Source organism: Rosa chinensis, chromosome 5 (assembly GCF_002994745.2).
Source record: "Rosa chinensis cultivar Old Blush chromosome 5, RchiOBHm-V2, whole genome shotgun sequence".
Lineage (NCBI taxonomy): Eukaryota > Viridiplantae > Streptophyta > Magnoliopsida > Rosales > Rosaceae > Rosa > Rosa chinensis.
In genome coordinates, this window is record NC_037092.1 from 58,929,780 (window position 1) to 58,939,060 (window position 9,281).

The window sequence follows — 9,281 nt, forward strand, 5'->3', positions numbered from 1 at the left end:
GTTGTTTTGGCGGTCGTGTTTGTTCTCGCTCGCATAGATGGCAAGTGGAGTTCACATTTGAACAATGTTTATGGTATTGTCTCTAAAATGTAATATTTTTTTTTTCACCCGTTAGCGAAACTGACGTTTCCCGCTAAAATAAAAAACTATGTTACCTCATATAGAATTAATTCAAACAAAAAGAAAGTACGAAAGGAGTAAATCATAACGTATCATTTCTCCCACCTATTAACGAAACTGACATGTCCCGCGAAAACAAAAAGCTATGTCTCTTTATATAGAATTAATTATTTAAAAAAGAAAAGAAAAAAAAAGGAGTATGGAAGGGTGCTCCCACAGCATCATGAATGCGAAGCAGAGAATTATGGAATTATAAATTTAGTATAAAAGAAAAAAATCACCACTTCGTGTCCGAGGTGGTGGTACTAGTGACTCTGAGTTAACGAGTCGTGAATACAATTTAACTCGCCCACTCTCCTCTCGTTTTTGTCCCCATTAGGGCTTCTCTCTTTATTTCTCTCTACTTCCCCTATCTCTCTCGCTAACGCCCTCACACCTCTGCAATGGCGGTTTCTAAACCCTAACGAGGTACATCGCACTCCCACCTTCACATCTATTCCATTCACTCTCTTTCGAATCTCATTGTTATTTCATTCGATTTGAGCTCAATCAAATCGGATTCGTTCCTCAATTGCTTCTGCTATTGGTTTATAGGATCTTCACGATTTTAGAGCCTTTTACATGATGCGTTTATCCCAATCTCGTTGATTAGGTTTAGCAGAGGGGTATTAGGGGTTTGTTGGAAGTCGGGCTCGGGGATCCGGTTGGCGAAATGGATCCTCCGGTGGCGAAAAAGAGGGGCCGGCCGAGGAAGCGGCGGGCTGATGATCGGAAAGCGGGCCCCGAGGCGAAGAAGCAGGCATTGGAGACGAGATCGATTGCGTTGTTGGGACGGTACGTGTTGAAAGAGTTTGAGAGTAGGATTTATCTGGGGAAGGTTGCGTTTTATGATGCTGGATTGTATAGAGTGCACTATGAAGATGGGGATTTCGAGGACTTGGAGAGTGGTGAGATTCGGGGCATTCTTGTGGGTGAGAGTGATTTTGATGGGAGTTTGAGTGCTAAGAGGAAGAAATTGGATAAGCTGGTGGCGAAAGTGAGTGACGAAAAGAAGGTTAAGGTGGATGAGAATGTGGAAAAGGAGGTGGTGGTGGATAGGGTTGAATCCTCGGAATTGAGTGAGTGGAGCGGTAGAGTAACTATTGACAATGATGAGATTCGAGAGGATGGTGATGCTGATTTGTCTAGTGATTCGAGTGAGTGTGCAGAGGATATGGATGCCGGGGTTGATGTTGAGACCCCGGCTGTGCTGCCGCCGGAGTTGCCACCGTCTTCTGGAACCATAGGCGTGCCGGAGCAGTGTGTTTCGCATCTTTTCTCGGTGTATGGTTTCATGCGGTCGTTTAGCATCTGCCTGTTCTTGAACCCATTTACTTTGGATGATTTTGTGGGTTCGCTTAATTGTCGTGCTCCAAACACATTGTTTGATGCAATTCATGTTGCTTTGTTGCGTGCCTTGAGACGTCATCTTGAAACAATCTCATCCGAAGGCTCAGAGGTAGCACAAAAATGTTTGAGGTACTTAAACAGACAACTCTCTATGCCTTTTTTTTATTGGATCTTTTACAATATCAGTGTGTTGAAGTGCAAGCCGTGTTGTGTGTTGTATAATGTTTTACAACATATTTTTTTAAAGTGAAGCACTATATCGCCTTCTTTACCTTGACATCTCATCTACACTTATATCACTAAAGTTTCAGTACCTTGCCTTTTTTTACTATTTATCTGCAGGTGCATAGATTGGAGCTTGCTCGATACAGTGACTTGGCCTGTTTACTTGGTCCAGTATTTAACAATTATGGGATATGTAAAAGGACAAGAGTGGAAAGGTTTCTATGACGAGGTTTTGGACAGAGAGTATTATTTATTATCAGTTGATAGGAAGTTAAGCATTTTGCAAATCATTTGTGATGATGTCTTAGACAGTATAGATATAAGAGCTGAATTAGACATGCGTGAAGAATCAGAAGTTGGAATAGATTATGATGCCGAAGCAACCAGTGCTCTTGTAAATGGGCCAAGAAGGGTCCATCCGAGATATTCCAAAACTTCTGCATGCAAGGACAGAGAAGCAATGGAAATTGCTACTGAATCCCATGATATAAAATTATCTGGTAACTTAAATTCACTAGGTTCCAAAGTTGCTAAAGGGGAGTTTGATGCTACTGATGTTGATTCAGATTGTAACTCTGATGAATGTCGGCTTTGTGGTATGGATGGGACATTGCTTTGCTGTGATGGATGCCCATCCGCCTACCATACGAGGTGTATAGGTGTGATGAAACTGTCGATACCAGAAGGATCCTGGTATTGTCCTGAGTGCACTATCAACAAAATTGGGCCAACTATCACAGTTGGAACATCAGTTAAAGGAGCACAATTGTTTGGGATAGATGCCTACGAGCACATCTTCATGGGTACTTGCAACCACTTACTTGTGTACGTTTCTTGACCTTTTCCCTTGCTCTTATTGTCTACTGATTCTTTTGATTGTCATTTAAACTATTAGTTGCAGGTAGATGATCTTTTGTTATGGTTCTTGCAGGCTTAAGGAAACTATTAACACACAACCATGTCTTAGATATTACAATCAGCATGACATTCCAAAAGTCCTGAAAGTTCTTTGTTCATCTGGGCAAAATACATCTTTTTATCTGGGCTTGTGCAAGGCAATTTTAGAATACTGGAATATCCCAGACAGCATCTTATCTCTTTCAGAGCTGGCTGAATCAATGACTAATTTGGCGAAGATAAAGGAAGATGCGAACTTTTGTGGCCAGTCACTTCCTTTGTCTGGCAAGGATTGTGATAAAGTTATGGATATGGTTGAGGCTGGGAACTGTGAAACTTATGTAAATGAAGACCATTTAGGTAAATCAGTTTCATCTTACAATTGCCATGGTGATAGTACACCACAGGAGTACTCACATAGGAATATGGAGATTGATGAAAGGAATAAAATGGAATCTGCTGTTTCGACTGGTTCTGTCACCCAGCAAGCTGATCCATCTTACTTGGTCCACAGAAGCTCAGTTGACAGGCCAACTGCAATTGACCGAAGCACATGCACACCAGGGAACGTCAACAGTGGTAACAAAGTGCATGCAAATGGTATGCGTCTTTCAGTGACTTCACAAAATGAAGAAGGCAATCATATAGGAAAGGTTTACTCCACTTCAGTTGATGATTGCAAATACAAGGGTTCTTTCTTTAAACCCCATGCATACATAAATTACTATGTGCATGGGGATTTTGCTGCATCTGCTGCTGCCAAACTGGCTGTACTTTCATCAGAAGAAGCTCGGGGTTCAGATGTCCAGGCTTCAGGCAATCCCCGGAAAGTTGCATCATCAAACAATTTATGGCAAGCAAAAGCCTTCTCACTAACAGCCTCACGTTTCTTCTGGCCAAGTTTTGAAAAGAAGCTTGTGGAGGTTCCAAGAGAGAGGTGTGGTTGGTGTCTTTCTTGTAAGGCTCCAGTTGCAAGCAAGAGAGGATGCATGCTAAATCATGCTTGTTTGAGTGCCACTAAAGGTGCTATGAAGATCCTTGCCAGCCTTCGTCCTATAAAGAGTGTGGAGGGGAATCTTGTAAGCATCGCAACATACATCTTATACATGGAGGAGAGTTTGCATGGTCTAATAACTGGCCCCTTTCTCAATGAAAATTTTAGGAAACAATTCCGCCAACAAGTTTATCAAGCATCAACCTGCAGTGCAATAAAAGTCCTATTGCTCAAAGTAAGTTTATACTAGTATATCGTGTAGATTTTAGTTGGGCTAGTATTTGTTGAGTGCTGGTTTTGTTGAATTATAACTGTTCACTCTATCAGGGTAGTTGTAATATTTATGAGATAGAATGTCTGTAAAGTTTATAGTTTACTCCAATTTGTCTTTGGTTCGGATCCTGCATTTTGTCATCGTTGAACATAAGCAAAATTAGCCTCCAAAATTAGGAGCTGTATACAAGTTTATAAGCTATTTAGAATATAAAAAAGGTCTTTATTTGTTAAATTTGTTATTGACATGACGGGAGTTGCAGTGGTTTCATTTTATTAGAGACATATAGCTGACTAATAATTGAGGGGTAGCAACTTCGCATGTGAACTGTAGAATCGGGTCTGTTGGTGCAAAATTAGAAATGCTAACTGTAGTCTGTAGTCTGTAGTTTTAGCAGTGTCAAACCAACTAGAAAAGGATACCCAAAAATAAACAAACAGTGGGAGCATATTTGAAACAGAGATGAAAGAGACTTTTAGGGAAATCGTCCTGAGAAAGATAATGCCAACAGATAAAAGCTGTGTACAAAGTCTCTTAATAGAGTATTCACACTGGAGTTATACCAGCCCTAGCATCCTAGCTCGTAATGACTTTTAGGCTAGCTAATGCTATTGTCCAAAATATTTAAAACAGAGCCCACTTAATCTTAGAAAGACTTGTTGATGCCCCTGTATCAAATTGACCAGGTTGGGAAACACTTGACTCCAGTGAGAAAGCCTCCACGACTTGAGCGTGTATTATTAGAATATTAGATTAGCTCTTTTAAACTCTTTAGCATCCTGTTCTTTCTTTAGCAGGTTTACCGACGAAGTTAGCCAAGAATCACACTTATGGCTTGCCTCCCATATAGCAGATCCACCCACTGCTACAAACATATATTTCACTAAAGTTTCTTTTGTATTCTGATGACTACTTGTATCCGATTTATGGCTTTTATTTCGTATCACAAAGAACAGAATTATCTGTAACATAAAGTTAAATGGACAAGTGACACTGAAATATGATGTGGTGACTCAAATTCAAGTGGCTGCCTAGATGGCAGGCATCTCTGTACTATTTCCTCCTAAATGCAGAATTGTCTCCCTCTATTTGATTGAATTCACGTAATCACCTATTTGTGAATGTTTTATTTTATTCTAAAATATATCTATGCTTCTTTTTTGCCCTCTTGTTTGCAGCTTGAGGAAAACATCCGAACAATTGCTCTTTCTGGGGAGTGGATTAAACTGGTAGATGATTTGCTGGTTGAATCTTCTGTGATTCAAGGTCCTACATGCACTGTTGGAACAACACAAAGACGTGCACCATACAGCAGGCGGAGCAGGAAACAGAGTGCAATTCAAGAAGTTATAGATGATGACTGCAATGACAAGAGTTTTGTATGGTGGCAAGGAGGGAAGCTGTCAAAAATCATATTCCAGAGAGCAATCTTGGCTCGCTCATTAGTTAAAAAAGCAGCTCGCCAAGGTAAATTTGCTTCTGGCATTCCCTCCTGCAAAACTAGCTGGGATTTCCCCCCCTTGTTATCTTTGTCTTAGACGATCTTTCCATTTCGTTGTTTTGATAGACAAATTATGTGGAAAGGGATGGGATATATGTTAATGGTTTTATCACTTTATGTGCCTCATCAGGTGGATCGAGGAAAATTTTTGGTGTATCTTACGCTGATGGTCCTGATATTCCTAAAAGAAGCAGACAATCTGTATGGAGGGCTGCAGTTGAACTGAGCAAGAACGGATCCCAGCTTGCAGTTCAGGTATAGTTTTCCAAACATCCAAGTTCTTTTGCTATTTCCTCTCACATTCTGTAGATTTGCCTCTTGTTTTGTGCGTATGAAATTACCTGGTGAAATATGTAGTTACCCTTACTTCATTTGGAATTTAACCAGGTTAGATACTTGGACTATCATTTGAGGTGGAGTGATCTTGTTCGTCCTGAGCAGAACCTCCTTGATGGGAAAGCTGCAGAGGCAGAAGCTTCTGCTTTTAGAAATGCAAGTATATGTGATAAAAAAATGTTAAAGAACAACATCGTCTATGGGGTTGCATTTGGTAGTCAAAAGCATCTGCCTAACCGTGTAATGAAAAATATCATTGAGACAGAGCAGAATCAGGATGGAACTAACAAGTTCTGGTTTCTTGAATCACGTATTCCTTTATATTTGATTAAGGAATATGAAGAAAGTGTAGGTAAAGTGTCTATTCCATCAGCTCAGGAGCCTAATCTATTGCACAAGTTAAAGAGAAGGCAGCGGAAAGCAACCTGCAGGGACATATTTTTTTATCTCGAGTGTAAAAGAGACAATCTGGACTTGTCTACCTGCTCTATGTGTCAACTGGATATTTTATTGCGGTAACTGTTTCCCACAATTCCTTTATTTATTTAGTTTTTTGTTATCTATACTGCTCTGTCTTAACTCATTTATTTTTTTTGTGTTACGAACTTCAGCAATGCAGTCAAGTGCAGTGCCTGTCAAGGTATATTAGCATGAACTTTTGTTTTTTGACCTACAGTAGTTATTAATAATTATTAAATAAAAGGTGGCATGTTTCTGTGAGTTCCTAATTACAGCTTTCAGGAAATCAGAATCTTCCGAGAAGTGCTAGTCATTTGATTATTAGCTTCCTGAATAAATAGAATGTTTTTTTGTCGATATTTAAATTTTCTGCCATAATTTTGCCAGGTTATTGCCATGAGGGCTGTACCATAAGTTCAACAGTTTCTACAAATGAGGAAGTTGAGTTCTTGATCACTTGCAAGCAGTGCTACCATGCGAAAGCTCTTACCCAGAAGCAAAAGTTTAAGGAGTTTCCAACTAGTCCTTTGCCCTTGCAAATGAAAGAATATCATACTCCACTGACAGTCACAACTGGTGGAAGGCCTAAAAATTATAACCAATCATTAACCTCCATCAGGGTTCAGGAGCCTCGTTCTGAGATTAAACAAGCTACTAGAGACTCGAGTTTGGCAACAAAAAAACGACGTCCCATTTGTTCTTGGGGTGTTATATGGAAGAAGAAGACTCCGGAAACTGGCACTGACTTCAGGATTAATAACATACTCCTCGGGGGTCGTTCGGATGTGCATGGGTTGAAACCTGTTTGCCACTTGTGCCATATGCCATATCTCTCCGATCTGACATATATACGCTGTGAATCTTGCAAAAGTAAGTTTGCTCCCATCAAAGTGTTGCCTCTCTCTCTCTCTCTCTCTCTCTCTCTCTCTCTCTCTCTCTCTCTCTCGTGTGTGTGTGTTTATTGGTGTTTAAGACGGAGTGTTTTGTGTTCATTCAGATTGGTACCATGCTGAAGCTGTCGAACTTGAGGAGTCAAAGATCTGTGAAGTGGCAGGCTTCAAGTGTTGCAAGTGTCGCAGGATAAAATCGCCTCTTTGTCCTTATACTGATCTTAAAGACAAGACCTTGCAAGAGAGCAAGAAGATTCGCAATAAGCGTTCAAAGCAAGAAAACCTTGGAGAGGACTCGGATTCTGCAACCAATTTTGATTCAGAGGTGTTTGAACCTGCTACTCCAGTGTTTCCCATGGAGGAAGTCTCCATTCAGGATGATGATCCTCTTCTTTTTGCTCTCTCAAGAGTGGAGCTAGTTCCAGAACACAATTCAGAAGTTAATGCTGAATGGGATACTGCTGGGCCAGGGCCACGAAAATTACCTGTGAGAAGGCATGTTAAGCGTGAAGAGGACTTGGATATATATTGTGACAGTAATAAATCTCATGCTGAAAAAACTATGCATGATGAAACAAATTACCTGTCGGAACCGATGGAGATTGCGGCATTCCCTCATGTGGAATGGGATACTTCCATGAACGGCATCAATGGTGAGATAATGGAACAGTATGAAGATCTGAACTACGATATGATGGAACCGCAAACTGTCTTTACTATCAATGAGTTGCTGGCACCTGATGACGGCGACCTTTTTGATGGAGTTGAAACATTTGCGGATTTACCAGAAAATCTGGAAAATCCATATACAACTTCACAGCATGTAGGCCCTGAGCAATATGATATGGCCACTTTCACAGACGAATCAAAGTCTGCAATTCCTGAAACATCTGCTGTTAATATGATGCAATGTCAGATATGTTTACTTGCAGAACCAGCTCCTGATCTTTCTTGCCAGAACTGTGGGCTATTAATTCATAACCGTTGTTCCCCTTGGATTGAGTCATCATCTCAGAATAATAGCTGGAAGTGTGGACAGTGCCGGGAGTGGAAGTAGCCATGTTGTTCAGGTTTTGCGCCTATAACAATTTTCAGAGGGAGTTGGGTTTCCTGGGTGAGAAGTTGGAAGGAAATCGCCGCAGAATCGATAATGGTTATTCTTTGTCTTGTCAGAGGTGACATCAGGTATGGAAATTTCAGTTAATGGTTTGGTTGTTGCCTCCTGCCAAGTACTCATTTCTTCATCAATTTTCAAAGTTTTGGGAAGCTGAATTGCGACTTCCCAATTATATAGTTTGTTACATGCGCACCTCACTAGTTTGGAGTTCTCTACTGCAATATTAATTTGGAGGAGGTTTGGAGTTCTCTACTGTAATTAAAGCGGGTAATTTTTGCCTAATCATCAAAAAATTGGGGTGCTATTGATTCACAGCCTTTGTATTTGGCAAAGTCCGAATGATAAGCAGGTTTTTTTTTGGTGCTTATCTGATTGAATTTATTGTGTATAGTTGAAATGTCTGTCACAGCTTCTTTCTTATGAGATCAGTCATTGATTGTTTTAAATACACCTAGGGCTTTCTTAATGCAGACAAGAACAGTAAATCTACCTTCATAACATTTGACCCCTTACAGATTGAACTTGACCTCAAGTTCAGCCTCTCATCAGAGCTGAAGTTCCCTCTCCATATTCAGCCTCTAGATCAAAATCTGGATACCTCAATTTGATCACATCTACATCTTTCCATGTAGATATTGCTACCATGGACACCTATAGTGAGTCATGAGTCTAATGTCATCTATTGTTGATTTATTTCTCCCATTATCTCTAAGCCTAATTGCGAAGTTGAGATGCGTTATGGAAAGAGTTTGGCGAGGAGGTGGGTGTGTGGGAATATGGAAGGATATGAATTGTCTTGGATTTGTAATCACGTGGCTGTCGGATATGCTAACCGGCTTCTCTACGAGAAATTATTAATGACACGTTTACTTAATTAAAATGGAAAATAATCATGAATCAGAGACAACTGAAATTAGAGAAGAAATGAATAGGTATTGATTTCGGAGGATTTGATTCCTAAACCCATTTCCCCCTTTCGTAATTAAATTCTTAAATATGCAGGAATTGATTCTTTATAAGGAGGTGAGATCTACACCCATCTGAACAAAGGAATCAGTATTGATTCAGAGGATTTGATT

At 40.2% G+C, this 9,281-nt stretch overlaps 1 protein-coding gene across 1 annotated transcript; it reads left to right on the forward strand.

Moving 5' to 3' along the window:
* The first annotated feature begins 426 nt into the window (after positions 1–426).
* LOC112202259 (DDT domain-containing protein PTM) lies at positions 427–8,630 on the forward strand. The gene is made up of 9 exons (XM_040507027.1): positions 427–1,638; positions 1,852–2,559; positions 2,666–3,860; positions 5,078–5,366; positions 5,531–5,655; positions 5,788–6,251; positions 6,348–6,376; positions 6,583–7,065; positions 7,193–8,630. The coding sequence occupies exons 1-9, from the start codon at positions 833–835 to the stop codon at positions 8,140–8,142; spliced, it is 5,049 nt and encodes a 1,682-aa protein (XP_040362961.1). The 5' UTR covers positions 427–832; the 3' UTR covers positions 8,143–8,630.
* Positions 8,631–9,281: the final 651 nt, after the last annotated feature.

Bases quoted from the DNA above. Each gene is read 5' to 3' on its own strand.
- LOC112202259 (XM_040507027.1), top strand. From the start codon at position 833: ATGGATCCTCCGGTGGCGAAAAAGAGGGGCCGGCCGAGGAAGCGGCGG. The intron at 5,656-5,787 runs GTATAGTTTTCC...GAATTTAACCAG, and splicing joins GATCCCAGCTTGCAGTTCAG to GTTAGATACTTGGACTATCA. The intron at 6,377-6,582 runs GTATATTAGCAT...TAATTTTGCCAG, and splicing joins CAAGTGCAGTGCCTGTCAAG to GTTATTGCCATGAGGGCTGT.